Source organism: Nomascus leucogenys, chromosome 10 (assembly GCF_006542625.1).
Source record: "Nomascus leucogenys isolate Asia chromosome 10, Asia_NLE_v1, whole genome shotgun sequence".
Lineage (NCBI taxonomy): Eukaryota > Metazoa > Chordata > Mammalia > Primates > Hylobatidae > Nomascus > Nomascus leucogenys.
In genome coordinates, this window is record NC_044390.1 from 76,945,195 (window position 1) to 76,964,110 (window position 18,916).

The 18,916-nt window shown below is 49.7% G+C and overlaps 1 protein-coding gene across 1 annotated transcript in view; it reads right to left on the reverse strand.

Annotated features, from left to right (window-relative positions):
- Window positions 1-6,861: 6,861 nt before the first annotated feature.
- GLTP (glycolipid transfer protein) overlaps window positions 6,862-18,916 on the reverse strand; it is a 33,917-nt gene continuing 21,862 nt past the window's right edge. The window contains exons 2-5 of the mRNA XM_030821352.1: window positions 14,612-14,670; window positions 13,458-13,591; window positions 11,543-11,693; window positions 6,862-8,668 (exon numbers count right to left, since the gene is read on the reverse strand). Coding sequence (XP_030677212.1) covers window positions 8,486-8,668; window positions 11,543-11,693; window positions 13,458-13,591; window positions 14,612-14,670 — 527 coding nt within the window. The 3' untranslated portion in view covers window positions 6,862-8,485. The remainder of the gene's footprint in view (window positions 8,669-11,542; window positions 11,694-13,457; window positions 13,592-14,611; window positions 14,671-18,916) is intronic.

The window sequence follows — 18,916 nt, forward strand, 5'->3', positions numbered from 1 at the left end:
AAACAAAAAGAGAAAGAAATATACAATACATTTTTGCTAACTATAGTAGTCACTCTACTCTGCTATGGAATATTGGGGCTTATTTCTCTACCTAACTATATGTTTGTACCCATTAACCAACCTCTTTATCCCGCCCTCCCTCTATCACACCCTTCCCAGCCTCTGATATCTATCATTCAAGTCTCAAAAAAAGCTTTTGTTTTTTTTAGATGGAGTCTAGCTCTGTCCCCCAGGCTGGAGTTCAGTGGCGTGATCTCGGCTCACTGAAACCTCTACCTCTTGGGTTCATGTGATTCTCCTGCCTCAGCCTCCCAAGTAGCTGGGATTGCAGATGTGCACCACCACACCCAGCTAATTTTTATCTTTTTAGTAGAGACAGGGTTTCACCATGTTAGCCAGGCTGGTCTCGAACTCCTGACCTCAAGTGTTCTGCCCACCTCGGCCTCTCAAAGTGCTGGGATTACACACGTGAGCCACCATGCCTGGGTTATCATTCTATTCTCTATCTCCACGAGATCGTTTTTTTTAAAGCCCCACAAATGAGTGAGAACATGCAATATTTGTCTTTCTGTGCCTGCCTTATTTCACTTAACAAAATGACCTCCACTGCTAGCCATGTTGGCTACTAATGACATGATTTCATTCTTTCGTAAGGCCAAATAGTATTCCATTGTGTGTATATACCACATTTTCTTTCTCCACTATCCATCAGTGGGCATTTAGGTTGGTAATCCCAATTTTAAAGATGAAACTGAGACCCAGAGGACAGAAGACGCTTGCCCAGAGTCATACAGTGGACCAGGGCAGACTGAGAGTTGAGAATGCACAACATTTTCTGGAGTGTTCCTTGTTGATGTGTTGAGAAGGCCCCTACTGTATCTTCAAGTACAAGGAGTAGGCCAGGAATGGTAGCTCATGCCTGTAATCCCAACACTTTGGGAGGCTGAGGTGGGCGGATCACGTGAAGCCAGGAGTTCAAGACCAGCCTGGCCAACATGGTAAAACCCTGTCTCTACTAAAAAAAAAAAAAAAAATACAAAAATTAGCTGGGCATGGTAGCATATGCCTGTAGTCCTGGCTACTCTGGAGGCTGCGACAGGAGAATCACTTGAACCCAGGAGGCAGAGGGTGCAGTGAGCTGAGATCGTGCCACTGCACTCCAGCCTGGGGGAGAGAGCAAGACTCCATCTCAAAACAAACAAACAAGAACAAGGAGTAGGTGAAAATGATCCAGTTTAACTAACTGTGTTAAGAACCAGTTGTCCTTTCAGGAGCCTTTGGCAGGCTGTAGCATCATAATTGATAAAAATATTAACACAATCCAGTTATTGAATATCTTCTATGTGTCAGGTATTTTACACGCCTTATTTCATGTAATACTGCAAGGTAGAGATGTTTCTGTCCCATTTCACAGATGCAGAAACTGAGGCTCAGAGAGGGGAACTGACTTGTCCTGGGCACACAACTTCAAAGTTTCAGAACCTGGACGTGAACCCAAGAATTGTTAGGTGGTGGTGGTGCTGGTGGCAGTAATAGCAGTGAAAATAACAAGACACACCTAACGACCCTCCACACTGAGGCAGGTGTGAACTCAGGGCCCCAAGACACCTGCTGGAGGAGCTGCAAACTTTCCCAACAGTGTGCAAGTGAGGCTTCTCATTTAGCCCTTAGGAAACAGCCCAAGCACGGTAGGAGGACAAGTTCTCCTGCCTCTCCTGCCCTCCCTCCTTTGGGAGCGGGCGGGAGCCTGGTGGGGTGTGGGGAGGCGCAGGGCCTGGCGGGGCCTCCCAGCTCTGCCTCTGCGGCACAATGGGGACAGCGCCACCTACCGAGCCCGTGGGAGCTGCAGGGGCTCAAGCGCAGGCGCTCAATGCGCAGGCGCAGGGCTGTGAGGCCGGCGTTAACCCGGGAACCCATCCACCAACCAGCAAAACTGAAGGGTGGTGTCCCCATATAACCACCTGCAAACGACGGTAATTGAGTCAACATTGAACGATTACGCAGATAAGCTCCTGCCCGGGCAGCTTCATTGACTCGGTGAGCTAGAAACTGTTGGTATTCCCATTGTATGGATGAGGAAACTGAGGCTCAGAGGGGTGAAGTGAGCTGTCGAAGTCTATTTTCCTAATAGACAGCCGACCCAGGACTCCAGTATTCGATGTCATCAGCGTACGCCCCACATCACGTAAATATATCCTTGCAGTTTTATTGAACACCTGAACACCTACTAAGGCAGCTTACTATGCTCCAAACATTGTTCTAATTACGTTACAAATGGTAACGTTTAATTGAAGCCTCACAACAAGACCTGTGTGTTACACATAAGGAAACTGAAACTCTGAAAGGTAAAGTTGTAACCGAGTCCAAACTCCTTCTGCTCCTTGCATGACAGCCACTCAGTCCAGAGGCCGGGAGTTGGAGCAAGGAAAGCGACTTTATTTTGGAGAGCCAGCAAACCTAGATGGCCTAAATGTTCTAAAGAGCCCTCTTAGAATTATATGGTCTTGGGCCGGGCGTGGTGGCTCATGCCTGTAATCCCAGCACTTTGGGAGGCCGAGGCGGGCAGATCATAAGGTTAAGAGATCGAGACCATTCTGGCCAACGTGGTGAAACCCCATCTCTACTAAAAATACAAAAATTAGCTGGGCGTGGTGGTGCACACCTGTAGTACCAGCTACTTAGGAGGATGAGGCAGGAGAATCACGTGAACGTGGGAGGCAGAGGTTACAGTGAGTGAGATCGCGCCACCGCACTCCGGCCTGGGCAACAGAGTGAGACTCTGTCTCAAAAAAAAAATGTATATATATGGGCTTGGCTTTGTCTTATATGTTAGGTAAGGGGGGAAAGAAACAGGCAGACATCTGGGGGCTGGCAAGGGTTGGGGGGAGGTTTGTGAAACTTCTTTGTCCTTGGATAATTGTCTTTCATGTGACAATAGCCAAATCTCCTTGTTCCTATTGATCTTGAGCCAAGATCACACCACCGCACTCTAGCCTGGGCAACAGAGCAAGACTCCTTTTTAAAAAAAAAACTAGCCAGGCTTGGTGGAGCATGCCTGTAGTAGCAGCTTCTCGGGAGGCTGAGGCAGAAGGATCCCTTGAGCCCAGGAGTTTGAAGCTGCAGTGAGCTATGACTGCACCACTGCATTCCAGCCTAGGTGACAAAGCAAGACCCTGTCTTTAAAAAGACAAAAGTTCTTCTGCTGTTTAATTGTTACAAAGTGAATTTCAGTTCCTTGTCTATAACAGTGATGTATTACAATAGGTTTGACATGTTGCATTGTAATGGGCTCAGTGAGTTTTAATTGAATGAATCAACAAGTCAATGTCAACCCTCGTCAAACATTTGAGCTAATTTGGGTTTCTCTACAGTTAACCTGGGTCAGATAAGGCAGCACCCCATCAGTGGGAACGCTCTGGCAGGAGATGTGCTGAAAATAGGCTCACTGTCAGCTGGCACACAAGTGAACACGGCTGAGGGGAGATTTGCTGTTGGACATGAAACTTCTGTGGCCCCATATCTGGCTGGGTCACCCTGGGCAAGTCTCTTTGCCACACCCTTGGGGGTTCAATTTCCTTCTCTGATAAACGGGGCTACTGAAGTCCACGTTTCAGGTGGTTGTGAAATGATTTGTGTAGAGCACTTTTGCAGGGCCTGTTACATAGTGATCAATGTGTGTTCTTTCCTCCCTGCCCCAGGTGGAACTCAGTCCCACTTTGACAGGGATGAAATGGAAAGGGCATAGATGCCTTGCTGGCTTTTGTCTCTGGGGTAGAAAACCCAAAATGTTCCCAGGGTCTCCACAGGTACTAGGAACGGGGCCTGGGCTGGGAAAATCCCTGCCTTCCACAAAAAAATTGCCCTCTCAGTCTCACCGTATTATGTTAGAGACATAAAGAAAAGATCTTTTTGAGACAGAGTCTTGCTCTGTCACCCAGGCTAGAGTGCAGTGGCGCTATCTCGGCTGACTGCCAGCTCCACCTCCCGGGTTAATGCTATTCTCCTGCCTCAGCCTCCCGAGTAGCTGGGACTACAGGCACCCGCCACCACGTCTGGCTAATTTTTTGTCTTTTTAGTAGAGACGGGGTTTCACCATGTTAGCCAGGATGGTCTCGATCTCCTGACCTCATGATCCGCCCACCTCGGCCTCCCAAAGTGCTGGGATTACAGGCGTGAGCCACCACGCCTGGCCAAGAAAACATCATTTTAAGGCCAAACACAGCGGCTCATGCCTGTAACCCTCACACTTTGGGAGGCCGAGGCGGACAGATCACTTGAGGTCAGGAGTTTGAGACCAGCCTGGCTAACATGGTGAAACCCCATCTCTACTAAAAATACAAAAATATTAGCTGGGGTGGTGGTGCGCACCTGTAGTCTCAGCTACTCTCCTGCTGAGGTAAGAGAATCGCTGGAACTCAGGAGGCAGAGGTTGCAGCGAGCCAAGATTGTGCCACTGCACTCCAGCCTGGGAGACAGAGCGAGATTCCGTCTCCAAAAACAACAACAACAACAACAACAACAATTTTTTAAAAAATTTAAAAAATGAGCCGGATGTGGTGGCGGGCACCTGTAATCCCAGCTACTCAGGAAGCTGAGGCAGGAGAATTGCTTGAACACAGGAGGTGGAGGCTGCAGTGAGCTGAGACTGCACCAGTGCACTCCAGCCTGGGTGACAGAGCTAGACTCTGTCTCAAAAAAAAAAAAAAAAAAAAAACTTTAAAAAGAAGAGACAGAATTCTGTATTTCTAAGAAATCCAAAGGGAAAAAAACCCTAAAAAGCATTTACAGCTTAGAATGAACAGTAGCATCCCTAATCTGAGGACTATTAAAAAATATAATAAAATTGGCCAGGCACGGTGGCTCACACCTGTAATCCCAGCACTTTGGGAGGCCGAGGTGGGTGGATCACAAAGTTAGGAGTTCAAGACCAGCCTGGCCAACATGGTGAAACCCCGTCTTTACTAAAAATATGAAAATTAGCTGGGCATGGTGGCAGGTGCCTGTGATCCCAGCTACTCGGGAGGCTGAGGCAAAGAATTGCTTGAACCCGGGAGGTGGAGGTTGCAGTGAGCCGAGATCGCGCCACTGCACTCTAGCCTGGGCAGCAGAGTGAGACTCCTTCAAAAAAAAAAAAAAAAACAAGAAAGGAAGGAAGGAAGGCAGGCAGGAAGGAAGGAAGAGAAAGAGAAAACATAATAAAATCACAGACAGGAAAAAACTTCTTATTTCAGGCTTCCATCTCTTGACCACGTTAGAGGGAGCTTTCCAAACTGGCTATCTGCATGTACCTGGGTATATTCAATTGCACGCAAGAGCCTTGAAGGTGTCCATAATTTTCAGGGTCAAGTCCAAATCTCTTAATGGTGCAATGTGACACACACATACACAGCCTGCTCTGGGTCAAGCCACCAGGTCTTTGCCTGTGCCTTGAAGTGTCCCCTGCCCCTCCTCTTCTACTAGGCTTCCCCCACCCCGGAACTTCCACAGAGGCTCGGTGCACGCCCCAGTTCCCTAAGATACATCCCAGGACACTGCCTCTCCTCTGAGGCTCTAGGTTCTCTCTGGGAACTGACCACTCTATTTCATCATTATTGATTTACCGGTCCATCTTGCCCACTAGATTATAAGCTCAATAGGAACAGGAACAAAATTAAATAAATATTTCCCTTTACATTTAACCCTAGAATAAGAAAAAACAATAGCCCATGAAAAAGTGCTATTGTGTGGAGGCAACAGGGATGGGTGGAGACTAAGGCAAAGTAGAGAACTGATTCCCCTTTCCCTTGCCCTGCCCAGCCAAGGGGGCAGTCATCTCTCAGCTCCCATCAGGCAGCCTGGTTTTTCAAAAGAAGCTAGAAACCCAAGGTTCTTTTCTTTTTTTAATTATAAGTTACATAGGTATACACGTGCCATGGTGGCTTGCTGCACCTATCAACCCGTCATCTAGGTTTTAAGCCCTGTATGCATTAGGTATTTGTCCTAATGCTCTCCCTCCCCTTACCCACCACCCCTGACAGGCCCCAGTGTGTGTTGTTCCCCTCCCTGTGTCCATGTGTTCTCATTGTTCAACTCCCACTTATGAGTGACAACATGCAGTGTTTGCTTTTCTGTTCCTGTGTTAGTTTGCTGAGAATGATGGCTTCCAGCTTTATCCATGGCCCTGCAAAGGACATGAACTCATTCTTTTTTATGGCTACAGAAACCCAAGTTGTTTTTTTTGTTTTTTTTTTGAGACAGAGTCTCGCTCTTGTCGGCCAGGCTGGAGTGCAATGGTGCGATCTCGGCTCACTGCAACCTCTGCCTCCCGGGTTCAAGAGATTCTCCTGCCTCAGCCTCTGAAGTAGCTGGGATTACAGGCGCCCGCCACCACGCCTGTCTAATTTTTGTATTTTTAGTAGAGATGGGTTTTTACTATGTTGGCCAGGCTAGTCTCGAACTCCTGACATCAAGTGATCCACTCGCCTCGGCCTCCCAAATTGCTGGGATTACAGAAGTGAGCCACCGCACCCTGCCGAAACCCAAGATTCTTATGTGAAATTCCCATTTCTCCATGCAGCAGCCAGTTCTGTTTTTTAAGACCATGGAGGCCAGACCTGGTGCAGTGGCTCATGCCTGTAATCCCAACCCTTTGGGAGGCTGAGGCAAGAGGACTGCTTGAGGCCAGGAGATTGAGACCAGCCTGGGCAACATAGCAAGACCCCAATCTCTACAAAACATTTAAAAATAATAAAATAAATAAACAAAATTTTAAAACCATGGAGGCCAGAAAATACGTTCTTGGTAGGATTTGTAAAGGGTCCCCAGTTGTAATTTCTGATGCAGGAAAGAAAAAAAAAATCAAGAACCAATACAGTGCACAGATGTGATTCCAAAATAGAGATTTATTTATTAAGGATTATTTAGTTTCTGCATAAAAATCTCCAATTGTTCCTCATTGGGTTTTTTCTTTTAAAACACACATCAACTCTTTTGGGGTTGCTTTGTTTGCCCCAGCACTTTAAAAAATACAGCTCTTTTTAGCGCCAGGAAGAAGTTAAGGTTAAGGCAGTGAGGCGTTTTCTTGGATCTTAGCAGCTGAAGGGTTCATCTCTCCCCGTCAAGAGAATACACACAGTAGGTAGTTTCTTAGGTTGGAAAATCTGTCCCTGAAGGAAATAATTCTGCAGAAGAATGCAAACAGAGTCATCTGTGGTCAACTGTTTGTGCCCTATAGCTTAGAAAGAAACGCCTCTTGGTCATCAAGGGCTTGCTGGTTGGTTTCAGCTGTAAAACAACAACAACAACAACAAAAAACAACCAGAAAAAAGAAAACAAACAAAAAACCCTGTCTAGCGAGACAGAAAGAGCAGGGTTTATAATAGTGCCGTGAGGCTGGGCTGTGCAAACCACATGAGAATACACACCAGTTTGCTTTTTAAAAAAATCCCACATAAGGGCCCTGCATAATTTTAAATCAAACTCTTTATAGTCCTTAAAATAACAAAGAGCCTCATAAGGTCACGTGTTTTTTTTTTGTTTTTTTGTTTTTTGTTTTTGTTTTTTGAGATGGAGTCTCGCTTTTGTTGCCCAGGCTGGAATGCAGTGGCGCAATCTCGGCTACCGTAACCTCCACCTCCCGGGTTCTAGCGATTCTCCTGCCTCAGCCTCCCAAGAAGATGGGATTACAGGCGTGCACTATCATGCCTGGCTAATTTTGTATTTTTAGTAGAGACAGGGTTTCACCATGTTGGTCAGGCTGATCTCAAACCCTGACCTCAAGTGATCCACCCGCCTCTTTTTTTTTTTTTTTTTTTTTTTTGAGACAGAGTTTCGCTCTTGTTGCCCAGGCTGGAGTGCAATGGTGCGATCTCAGCTCACTGCAACCTCCACCTCCTGGGTTCAAGCGATTCTCCTGCCTCAGCCTCCTGAGTAGCTGGAACTACAGGCATGCGCCACCATGCCCGGCTAATTTTTTATATTTTTAGTAGAGATGGGGTTTCACCATGTTGGCCAGGCTGGTCTCAAACTCCCGACCTCAAGTGATCCGCCCGCCTTGGCCTCCCAAAGTGCTGGGATTACAGGCGTGACCCATGGCGCCCGGCCATCATGTGCTTATTTTTAAAGCGAGGTGGATGACACCATTCCCCCAGAGCCGTGTTCCTCGTTGGCAACAAAACAATACCAAAAAACCCTAGGACTTGACTCATTAGAAGTGTTAATAGATTTTTACCACACTGAAATGAAGGTATAAAGTCAGTCTGTGCTGTCGTGAAATTCCAAGGAGATTTGGAAGTAAGATCATTATTTATTGGTCCTTTAGAACAGACCAAAAAAAAAAAAAAAGACTTAAAAAACGAGGGCTGTTCCCTGCAGATTCTGGCAGGACCCTGGGAGGCTCTGGGGGATGCAGGCCAGGGACAGCTCACCGACTTGATTCACAGTGATTCTGGTTTGCCTGTTTCTCCATGTGGCCATGAGTCGGGGACGTGTCCAGCAGTGGGCATGCCTACACCTTGTAGTTAAGCTCAGCGTTCATCTGGGTGTACATCTCATAGATGACATCGATGGTCGCCGTGTAGTTGACTAGGAAGAGGCGGATCTTCTCCAGGCACTCCTCCTCTGTCACATTCTGCCCCTTGGAGAGCGCTTTCAGGAAGTCGGCCTTATAGGGGGCTGCGTACAGTGCTGCCTTGAGATGGGCAAGAAGGGAGGTAGGCACAGCGTTAGCAGGGGCCGAGGAGCCAGGCCAGCAGGCCAGGGTTCTGGGAGGGATCTTCCCTGGGTCTGTGCTGGACAGGGGGCTATGCTATTTGAGGTGTTGGAAGGGAAAGGAAAAGGGAGATGTATTTTGAGTGACAGCAGGAAGGACATCAGCTTTCGGGACAGACAAGCCTAGGTGCAAATGCCAGTCTGGGCCATCAACTAGCTGTGAGCCTTGAGCAAGTCACTTAGCCTCTCTGAGCTTCAGTTTCCTCATCTGCAAAATGGGGATAATGGCTCCCACCTAATCGGGTTGCTTTTATAAGGATTAGGGGGCTTGTACAAAGTTCTCAGCACAGCACCAGGCATACAGTAGGCACTCAGCACAACACCAGGCACACAGTAGTTGTTCAGCATGGGTGAGTCTCTTCCCTCTGGGTTCCCTCCTCCAGAAAAGGTGAACTGCTCCTTCGGAAAACCTACTTTCTGAGTTGGGGAGACGACTGGTAAATATGCTGTGGTCTCTCTTTTGTCCTTAGAGGGGGTGATACTTCCCTAAATTTCAGGGCTGCTCTCATACTTGAAAAGTGCAGAGAATTCAAAATTCACAGAATTTCAGAGCCAGAAGAAAAAAGGTACAACCAGATAAAAAGCTTAGGCTAACCGGGCACAGTGGCTCATGCCTGTAATCCCAGCACTTTGGGAGGCCGAGATGGGCAGATCACAAGGTCAGGAGTTCGAGACCAGCCTGGCCAATATGATAAAACTCCATCTCTACTAAAAATACAAAAATTAGCCAGGCGTGGTGGCTGGCATCTGTAGTCCCAGCTACTCGGGAGGCTGAGGCAGAAGAATTGCTTGAACCCGGGAGGTGGAGGTTGCAGTGAGCTAAGATCACACCACCGCACTCCAGCCTGGGTGACAGAGCAAGACTCCGTCTCAAAAAAAAAAAAAAAAAGTTTAGGCCATGAGTTTGATAGGATGAGGAAAGTATAAATATTATTTTAAAAATTTTTTTAGACGTAGTCTCACTCTGCCCTCCAGGCTGGAGTCAGTGGCGTGATCTTGGTTCACTGCAACCTCCACTTACTGGGTTCAAGTGATTCTCCTGCCTCAACCTCCCGAGTAGCTGGGACTACAGGTGCCCGCCACCACGCCCGGCTAATATTTTGTATTTTTAGTAGAGACGGTGTTTTACTATGTTGGCCAGGCTGATCACCAACCTGACCTCAGGTGATCCACCTGCCTCGGCCTCCCAAAGTGCTGGGATTACAGGCATGAGCCACCGCGCCTGGCCAAATATTATTCTTTCATAATAAAAGTAGTAATAGCTAGGGTGGTGGCTCACGCCTGTAATCCCAGCACTTTGGGAGGCCGAGGTGGGACGATTGCTTTCAGCTCAGGAGTTCGAGACCAGCCTGGGCAACATGGTGAAACCTCGTCTCTACAAAAAATACAAAAATTAGCTAGGTGTTGGTGGCTCACACCTGTAGTCCCAGCTACTCAAGACACTGAGGCTGGAGAATCGCTTGAGCCTGGGAAGTGGAGGTTGCGGTAAGCTAAGACTGTACCACTGCACTCCAGCCTGGGCAACAGCGACAGAGTGAGACCCTGTCTCAAAAAAAAAAAAAAAAGTCATAGCTTTGATGTACTGAGTGTAAACCATGTGAACCATGTGTCAAGCACTTTATACTGATTAATTCATTTAATTGTCACAATGACTCTTTGAGTAGTGCCTATTTTATACCCATTTGAAAGATGAGGATATTGAGGCTCAGGGAGGTAGGATCACAGCCCCCCATTTTTGTGTTGTGTGACCTTGTCTGAGCGTCACTGTCCTCATCTGGGAAATGGAGGTGAGAACAGTGCCCACCTTGTGGTGCATTTGTGAAGATTACAATTCATGGGCAGCTGCCCTGGGCCAGGTACACAGGACACATTTACTATTGACGTGATGGTTTGAGGATTTGTAGGGGCAATGCACTGTGGCTCTCGAGGGGCCCATGGGAATGGGCCCTGTCTACAGCTCTTCCAGGATGGATGGCCCAGGGGCTGCCACGCATCTCACCCTATGACCAGCTCTTCCTCTCTGGAACCATACTGGCTTCTGCCCCAGCCTGCTTGCAGACTGTACCCCACAGAAACACTGAACAGGGCCCATCAGCCCCTCATTCTCATGGCCGCCAGGGTGGGCAGGCAGAGGGAGCTGCAGCAGAAAGTGTGGCCAGAACAGGCTGGGCAGGAACACGTGGGTGAGATGAGGGCAGCAAGCAGCAGGTGAAGGGAATGGCGCAGGGCAGCCAGAGGGCCTTCGCACATCTTCTGAGCAGGGCTCTCAGCCTGGTGATCAACTGTAGGGCCCTCACCTAACGAGGCAGGTGCTGAAGCCTCACTTCCAGGAGCCCTGGCCAATGTCACCCCAACACAAGCCACCAAGAACCCAGAGGGCCGGTGTCCTTTCAGCAGATGCTCCCAGGGGGATGGGAGCTGAATTTGAGGGGCCGAATTTGAGGGGTGAATTTGAGGGGCCATCAGGCTGGGCCACCTTTGACCTGGGGTCCTCCAGGGCTTCCCCTGTGGTTTCTCGTTGCCCCACCATCAGGTCTCGCAGGCCAAGGCCCCTAAAGAGAAACACCGTGGAGTAGCTACAGTGACACCTGCTGCCGCTGTGAATGGGGCTGGCCAAGGGCACGGGAGGGGGACCTCTCAGTACACTAGCCTCACCCAAATAGATGAGGGAGCCCTTCCTGAGCCTGAGGGGGTAAACACAGCCTCACAGGCCAGGAGGCTTTGGCCAAACGGGCAGAGTGGGGAGCAGAATCTGCAAGCTGGTGGTCCTTTGGGGCCCGTAGGGGCGGCTCACCTGGAAGATCTTCTGCACGATCCAGCCGTGGTACTTCTTGAGGGCCATCTCGTAGGCCTTGGTGGCGTTGACGCGGATGAGGTTGGGGTGGTTCTCGTCCCGCTCCCCGTCGCAGATGCTCTGGAGGAAGACCTGGATGAAGCGGAGGCCTCTGCGGCCCAGGGAGGAGAAGGTTCGTTAGGACCCTGCACAGCCCTGTAGTGAAAGACCCTGATGGACTCTGAATTTGCCACCTACTGTGAGACGGGAACATGCACACCCCAGAGGGAGTGGTTATTCCCTAATCATCTTTCCCTTCTGCTTACAAGTAATGTGACCACTTGGCTCCATTCACTATCTCCCGAGCACCTTCTCTCCTCCAGGCCTGGTGCTGGCCCATGACAACGGTCACACCGGCTATAAGATCCATGAGGGGTGGGTCTGGGCCTGCCTTGTCCATTTCTGTGTCCACATGACCCCCACAGGCTGGAACATGGTAGGCAACCATCAGGCTTGAGGAATGAAGCCACAGCGCTGGCCCTCAAAGGGTTCGCGGACCACAGACTGTGGATACACCGGGCACACTGGCAAGACTGGCCCCACGTGTACCAGGCTTCCCAGCTCCACTCCCCAGCCCTCAGCATCTTTCTAAGTCTGCTACGTTGCTCCTCTGCCTAAGACCTCCCTGAGCATCCTCCAATGGCCACTTGAGCTTTTCCTCAAGGGGCAAGGTGATGTTTTGAGAGCCAGGAGAGGCAGATGGGGTAGAGCAAGGAGTCCACATCGATAATCTCACCAGGGCCAGCCCCTTAGCACACATCATCTCATCTCTTGCTTCCCTGGGGCCTGTGAGGCTGAGCTTGGCACAATCAGCCCATTTCACAGAGGAAAGAACTGAGGCTCCCCTAGAAAGGCTCAGTCACAGGCCAGGATGTGAACCCTGCCTGCCTCACTGCCCCCCACCAGCAGGCTCTTTCCTTTGCTGCCCCTCACTGTCCCACCGGGGTCCCAGGTGAGCTGCTCTGCTCCCTCCCTGCAGTGGGGTGGAGATCAAGTCAGGGTGGGGTGCTCTAAGGGGCAGGAACACTGGGTTTAAGGGCTGAAGAGTCTGTAGCTGGTAGAGAACAGCGTGAGTTCAAACCAGCCCATAGGATGTATTTGTGCAAATTAGAACTCCTCCTCACGGCCGGGCACGGTGCCTCACACCTGCCTCACACGGATCACTTGAGGCCAGGAGTTCGAGACCAGCCTGGCTAACATAGCAGGCCTGTCTACTAAAAATACAAAAATTAGCCAGGCATGGTGGTGCACACCTGTAATCCCAGCTATTCAGGAGGCTGAGGCAGGAGAATTGCTTGAACCTGGGATGGGGAGGCTGCAGTGAGCCGAGATTGCGCCATTGCACTCCAGCCTGGGTAACAGCACGGGATTCTAAAAATAAAAAATAAAAATAAAAGAATTCCTTCTCCTCAAGATGGTGTACTTCTACCAAGAAACTGTCATAACATACAAATCCACTTTGTATGCGTGACCAGCCCTAAACAGGACACCTTTGTGCAGTACGCAACCTGCACAACTGTGCTGGATGACATGGGCACGTGATTTGGCCTCTAGAAGTGCCAGCTGCCTCCTCTGTGAGATGCGAATAGCTACCACACTTAACTCACAGAATATGAAACCCAATCAGGCGTATAAAGAGCTTAGCACAATGCCCAGATCAGGGAGTGCTCATATACTGATGGGACTGGAACCAGGAAGCATCACTGTCAGGCAAGCCCCGGCCATTGGGAGGCCTTTTCCCAGCCATTAACTAGCATCACACTGGAAGGGCTCGGAAGTGACCTTCCCAGCCTGAGCTGACACTGCGGAACAGTGACAGGTTTGCTTTCCCTCCTCTGCAGCACAGAGCCCAGGCCCTGCCACCTGAGCCCATCACCTTTTCAGCCACATCAGCGCCAGTGTGGCCCCTACTTTGGGCCACTCTGCTCCATACATTTCTTTCTCCACCTCCAGGATGTTCTGCAGGGTCCGGAACTTGGCTGGGTTGGTGTCGTACACAGCTTTGATTTTCTGAAATGGAGCACACAGGATTTCCCCTTGGGTAAGCTGCCCCCATAGACATCTGGCCCGCATGCTGGGTGAAGAGCACCCTACCGGCATCTCCCACTCCTTCCTGCCCTCCAGGAACAGCAGGGATAAGACTTGTAACAATAACTATGACTGTTCACATGAGCCAGGATTTGCAAAATGCTTTACAGGCACTGCCTTATATGATCCTGGTGGCAACCCTGATGTTGCTGTCATTATCCCATTTTACAGGCAGAGACACTGAGGCTCACAGAGGAGCATGGACTTGCCCAAGGTCACACAGTTGGTACAGAGTTCATGTTCTCCAGCCACTACTGACACTGCCTCAGACACCCAGTATCTGGAGTTTTGCTTTGGTGGACAAGTGGAAATAGGTTCCGAGGATTCCAAGAAGTCCAGGAACGAAGGCCTCTGAGATGGAGCCCGGTAGGCCTGGGTCTGAATCCCAGCTCTGCCACTTACTTGCTTGTGACCTTAAGTGAGTCCTTCAACCCCTCTGAGTCTCAGCTTCCTCATCTGTAAAAAGGGGATAACACAGGACCACCCTCAAAGGGCTGCTGGGATGAAGAAATGAGATCATGCAGTGTGTCCCAAGCCCTTGGCTAGGCCCTACGTGGATTCTCACGGGCAGTCTATGGCTGGGGAGGCGGCATCAGGAACTACCAGGATTGGAGAAGGGGAGGGCCAGACCAGTGCTGACTGTGGACTTTGGGGCTTACCTACTTGATGGGGATAGATGAAAGAACCAGCAGGTTCCTTCTCAGGGTCAATACTTTAATTAGACTTTGGTTCCAGTCAGCCTAGACTGGTGACCAGATGGCAAGACTGTGGAGGGCAGAGAACATTGAGCCTCGATCAGAGAAGTTTGGGGCCCATCTTCCACGTCTCCATCCCCTTCCTTGGGGTGGGAAGTTTGCAGCTGGGACCATGGTGCTGATAACCCAGGTGGGCTTAGATTCCTGACGCAAGTCTTGGGCTGTGGCTGCCCGGCCAGGTACGTACCGTGATGTTGCCGCTTATGTCTGCCTTGATGGGAGTAAACACTGGGGACCCAAGGCAATCTGGGGACAAAATGAGAAGACAGACTGAGATTCGCAGCAAGAGTGATTTTTCAGGGCCACCGCAGGCCGTGGGGTCACGGGGGGTTGGGTTACATGGTGTGTCCCAGGGAGAGCTGAGTTGTTCTGGATGTTACTAAGGCAACATGGACTTGGGAGCAGCCCCCAGCTCCGTTCTCTGAGCTTCCTGTTTCCTATCTGGCAAATGAGGCTCCAGCACCAACCGCAGAGGCATGATGAAGATGGCTTGAAATAAACAATCCAATCCTAAGACACACATTTGATTCATCTCTAGAATCAGAATGGTATTTGTTTGTTCTTTGAGGTTTATCTTGAGACAGGGTCTCACTCTGTCACTCAGGCTGGAGCACAGTGGTGTGATAATAGCTGACCGCAGCCTTGACCTCCTGGGTTCAAGCCATCCTCCCACCTCGGCCTCTGGAGTAGCTGGGAATACAGGCACGCACCATCATACCCAGCTAATTAAAAAAAAAATTCTGGCCTGGTGCAGTGGCTCACGCCTGTAATCCCAGCACTTTGGGAGGCCGAGGCAGGTGGATTACTTGAAGTCAGGAGTTCAAGACCAGCCTGGTCAATATGGTGAAACCTCGTCTCTACTAATATACAAAAATTAGCTGGGCGTGGTGGCGCACACCTGTAATCCCAGCTACTCAGGAGGCTGAGGCAGGAAAATTGTTTGAACCCAGGAGGCAGAGGTTGCAGTGAGGGGAGATCACGCCACTACACTCCAGCCTGGGCAACAGAGCGAGACTCTGTCTCAAAAAAAAATTTTTTTTTTTTTGCACAGATCTTGATGATCAGGATCTTGTGTAGACCTAAGCTGATGTGTCTGTTTTTAACAAAAAAGATTTTTTTTAAAAAGTACTTAACTTTTAAAATAGAAAAAAGCTCATAGAATAAGGATATAAAGAATTTTTTTCTAGAGCTGTACAACGTGTTTTTTTAAATCGTAAAAAACATTTAATTTATTGGTCTTTGGGGGGAATTTGATGCATCACCACTATATTAGAACTGAGCCATTAATTTTGTAGCTTCAATATTAACTACTTTATTTTCAAGATGCTACCGAGGAATCAGTTCTTTCTACAGAGGTTCAAGAGAAAGTCCTTTTAAGAAGTGTGCAAATCTCGTATATTCATTAGATTGGTGCAAAAGTAATTGCAGTTTTTGAATACAAAAGCTTTATCTATTCTGTTGACTTTTTCATCATTTATAATGTTTACCTTTTTTTTTTTTTCCCCGAGACGGAGTTTCGCTCCCGTTACCCAAGCTGGAGTGCAATGGTGCAATCTCAGCTCACCGCAACCTCCGCCTCCCCGGTTCAAGCGACTCTCCTGCCTCAGCCTCCTGAGTAGCTGAGATCACAGGCACACGCCACCACGTCCAGCTAATTTTGTATTTTTAATGGAGATGGGGTTTCACCATGTTGGTCAGCCTGGTCTCGAACTCTCAAGCTCAGATGATCCACCCGCCTCGGCCTCCCAAAGTGCTGGGATTACAGGCATGAGCCACTGTGCCCAGCCTTGTTTATCTTCTTAAGATTAGTGGTAACTGGTTTTGCTTTGTTGGTGGCCTTAAAGTGTTTTCGGCTGGCTATATGAAATACATTCCTGGACTTCTGCCCTCTTAATTTGTTCTCACCATTGTCTTCAATAGTAGCTTGCACCTATGTGTGTTTTTAAAGACAGGGTCCTTTGGCAACTGAAGAAAGATAAATAAAAATAAATGAATGCATAAAATAAAGACAGGGTCTTGTTCTGGCACTCAAGCTGGAGTGCAGTGGCAAGATCACAGCTCACTGCAGGCTTCAACTCCTGGACTCAAGCGATCCTCCCGCCTCAGCCTCCCAAAGTGCTGGGATTAGAGGGATACACCATCACACCCAGTAGAATGTTCTTAAATGGTGGCGTTTTCCTTTATTGGTGGGTCATAATGTATCAGAGCATCGTATAATAGGTAACACCTTGGAGTTGATAAAATGTAGACCTGGAAACTGCCTGGCAGTGCCTGGAACTGCTGGGATCTGCTGAAATGTGAGCAGCCTGCTGCCTGCCTCTCCTCCTCTCCCTCTTTGGTCACCCCCATGGCAGGCTGTCATAGGACATCTCGCTCCTTACATGCAGGAAGTATGCATGTTCTTTACTGAGCAGGCTCGATGTGGACTTTACCTTCGAGCCTGAAGACAGATTACCGGGCTTCTGTGACACCTTTTTATTGTCCTTGTTGCAGTCCAGAAAAGTGAGCTCACTAAGCCTGCTACAGAGCCCAGGGGACAAAGACCCCAGAGCAGGCTAGAGGCGGGTGCCAACCCCACGGGAGTGAAAGGCCAATACCCAGGAGGCCAGACAGGGACCTCAGTGTGGGCGCCAAGTGACTGCATGAAGGCAGAGGGCTAGGGGTGGAACTTCCTTAAGCCAAATTCCACCCAGGGTGACCCTGCACACCTGGCCAGCCATCTGGAACATTCTAATTGCAGCCATGAAAAGAGGTGCATGAGAGAAACAGCATTAAACATTTAAGGAAACAGCCCATAGCCCAGTGGAAAGAAGGTGGGCTAGGGATTCAGCCAGACAGGGTGAGAATCCTGCACGACCACTCCCCAGCCAAGCAAGTCTCCTCGCCTCTGTGTGCCTCAGTTTCCTCTTGTGTCAAATGGGGCAATAATATTACTTATTTCATATGCTTCTTTAAGAAATTAAAAATAAGGCATCAAGGCCAGGCACAGTAGCCCACGCCTATAATCCCAGCACTTTGGGAGGCCAAGGCGGGCGGATCACAAGGTCAGGAGTTTGAGACCAGTCTGGCCAACATGGTGAAACCTTATCTCTACTAAAAATACAAAACTTAGCCGGGCGTGGTAGCAGGCGCCTGTAGTCCCAGCTACCCAGGAGGCTGAGACAGGAAAATCGCCTGAACCTGGGAGGCGGAGGTTGCAGTGAGCCGAGATTGTGCCACTGCACTCCAGCCTGGCGACAGAGCAAGACTCCATCTCAAAAAAAATAAGGCACCAAACACATGTAGCAGAGTGCCCGGTGAGTGGTGAACACTCAGTACCTGAACTTCAATCATTTTTATGACCTCATATCATTACTAGGGTCATGTGCTGTGACCCAGCAAATGACATCATCGTGGAAGCCACAGGATTCCCCAGAACCTCCATCGAGTGGGACTCATCCTTGACCTGTGCCCCTGCTGCTTTCTCTGTGCTCCCCTGTGAGGCCCCGCTAGGACCGGGGCTGCCACCTTGACCTGCTGCAAGCTCCGGGCATGCTGTCCTCATGCTGGGCCACGAGCAGTCTCCTCTCAGCAACTGAGCCTCATTCCATTGTCTGCAGAGGCAAATCTCCCAGCAAGGGGCCATGCTGGAGCCTTCCCTAGGGTGGTCACGTCATAGGCTGCTCAGAGGTGCTGCGCCAGGGGTGCAGGCAATGAATCCAGGGTGCTCTGGTCTCCCAGACAGGCCTGTCAAGCATCAATGGGGTGATGATTCCATGCCACCCTTTAACCTCACCTGACGGATCACTGACCTCCGCTGCATGTAGAGGCCAGCCTGGGGAGGTCATGCCACTTGTTAGCCCTGCAAGGTGTTCTCTTCCAGCACCGCTACCGCTGCCTCTTTGGAAGGACCATGCATTCTCAACTTACATAATAACGCCGGAACCAAGATCCTCTTTCCTCCGCCAGTGACTACAGTGCTGCCAGGGGGTACGAATTCCGACCCTCACAGAGGGCCAGGCCATGGATGGGCTACATGGAGACTGGCAAAACCCATCCGGACATATGGCTGTTCCTCAGCTCCAGCTGACGGCTTTACATCCTCATCTTCCCAAAATGTATAATGAGCCGGACGTGGTGGCATGCACGTAGTCCCAGCTACTCGGGAGGCTGAGGTGGGAGGATCGCTCAAGCCCAGGAGTTCAAGGCTGCAGTGAGCCATGATTGTGTCACTGCACTCCAGCCTGCGTAACAGAGTGAGACTCCATCTCTAAAAAAAATTAAAATGTGGGCCAGGCGCAGTGGCTCATGCCTATAATCCCAGCACTTTGGAAGGCTGAGGCGGGTGGATCACCTGAGGTCAGGAGTTCAAGACCAGCCTGACCAACTTGGTGAAACCCCATCTCTAATAAAAATACAAAAATTAGCCAGGCGTGGTGGTGCGTGTCTGTAATCCCAGCTACTGGGGAGGCTGAGCCAGGAGAATCACTTGAACCCAGGAGGCGGAAGTTGC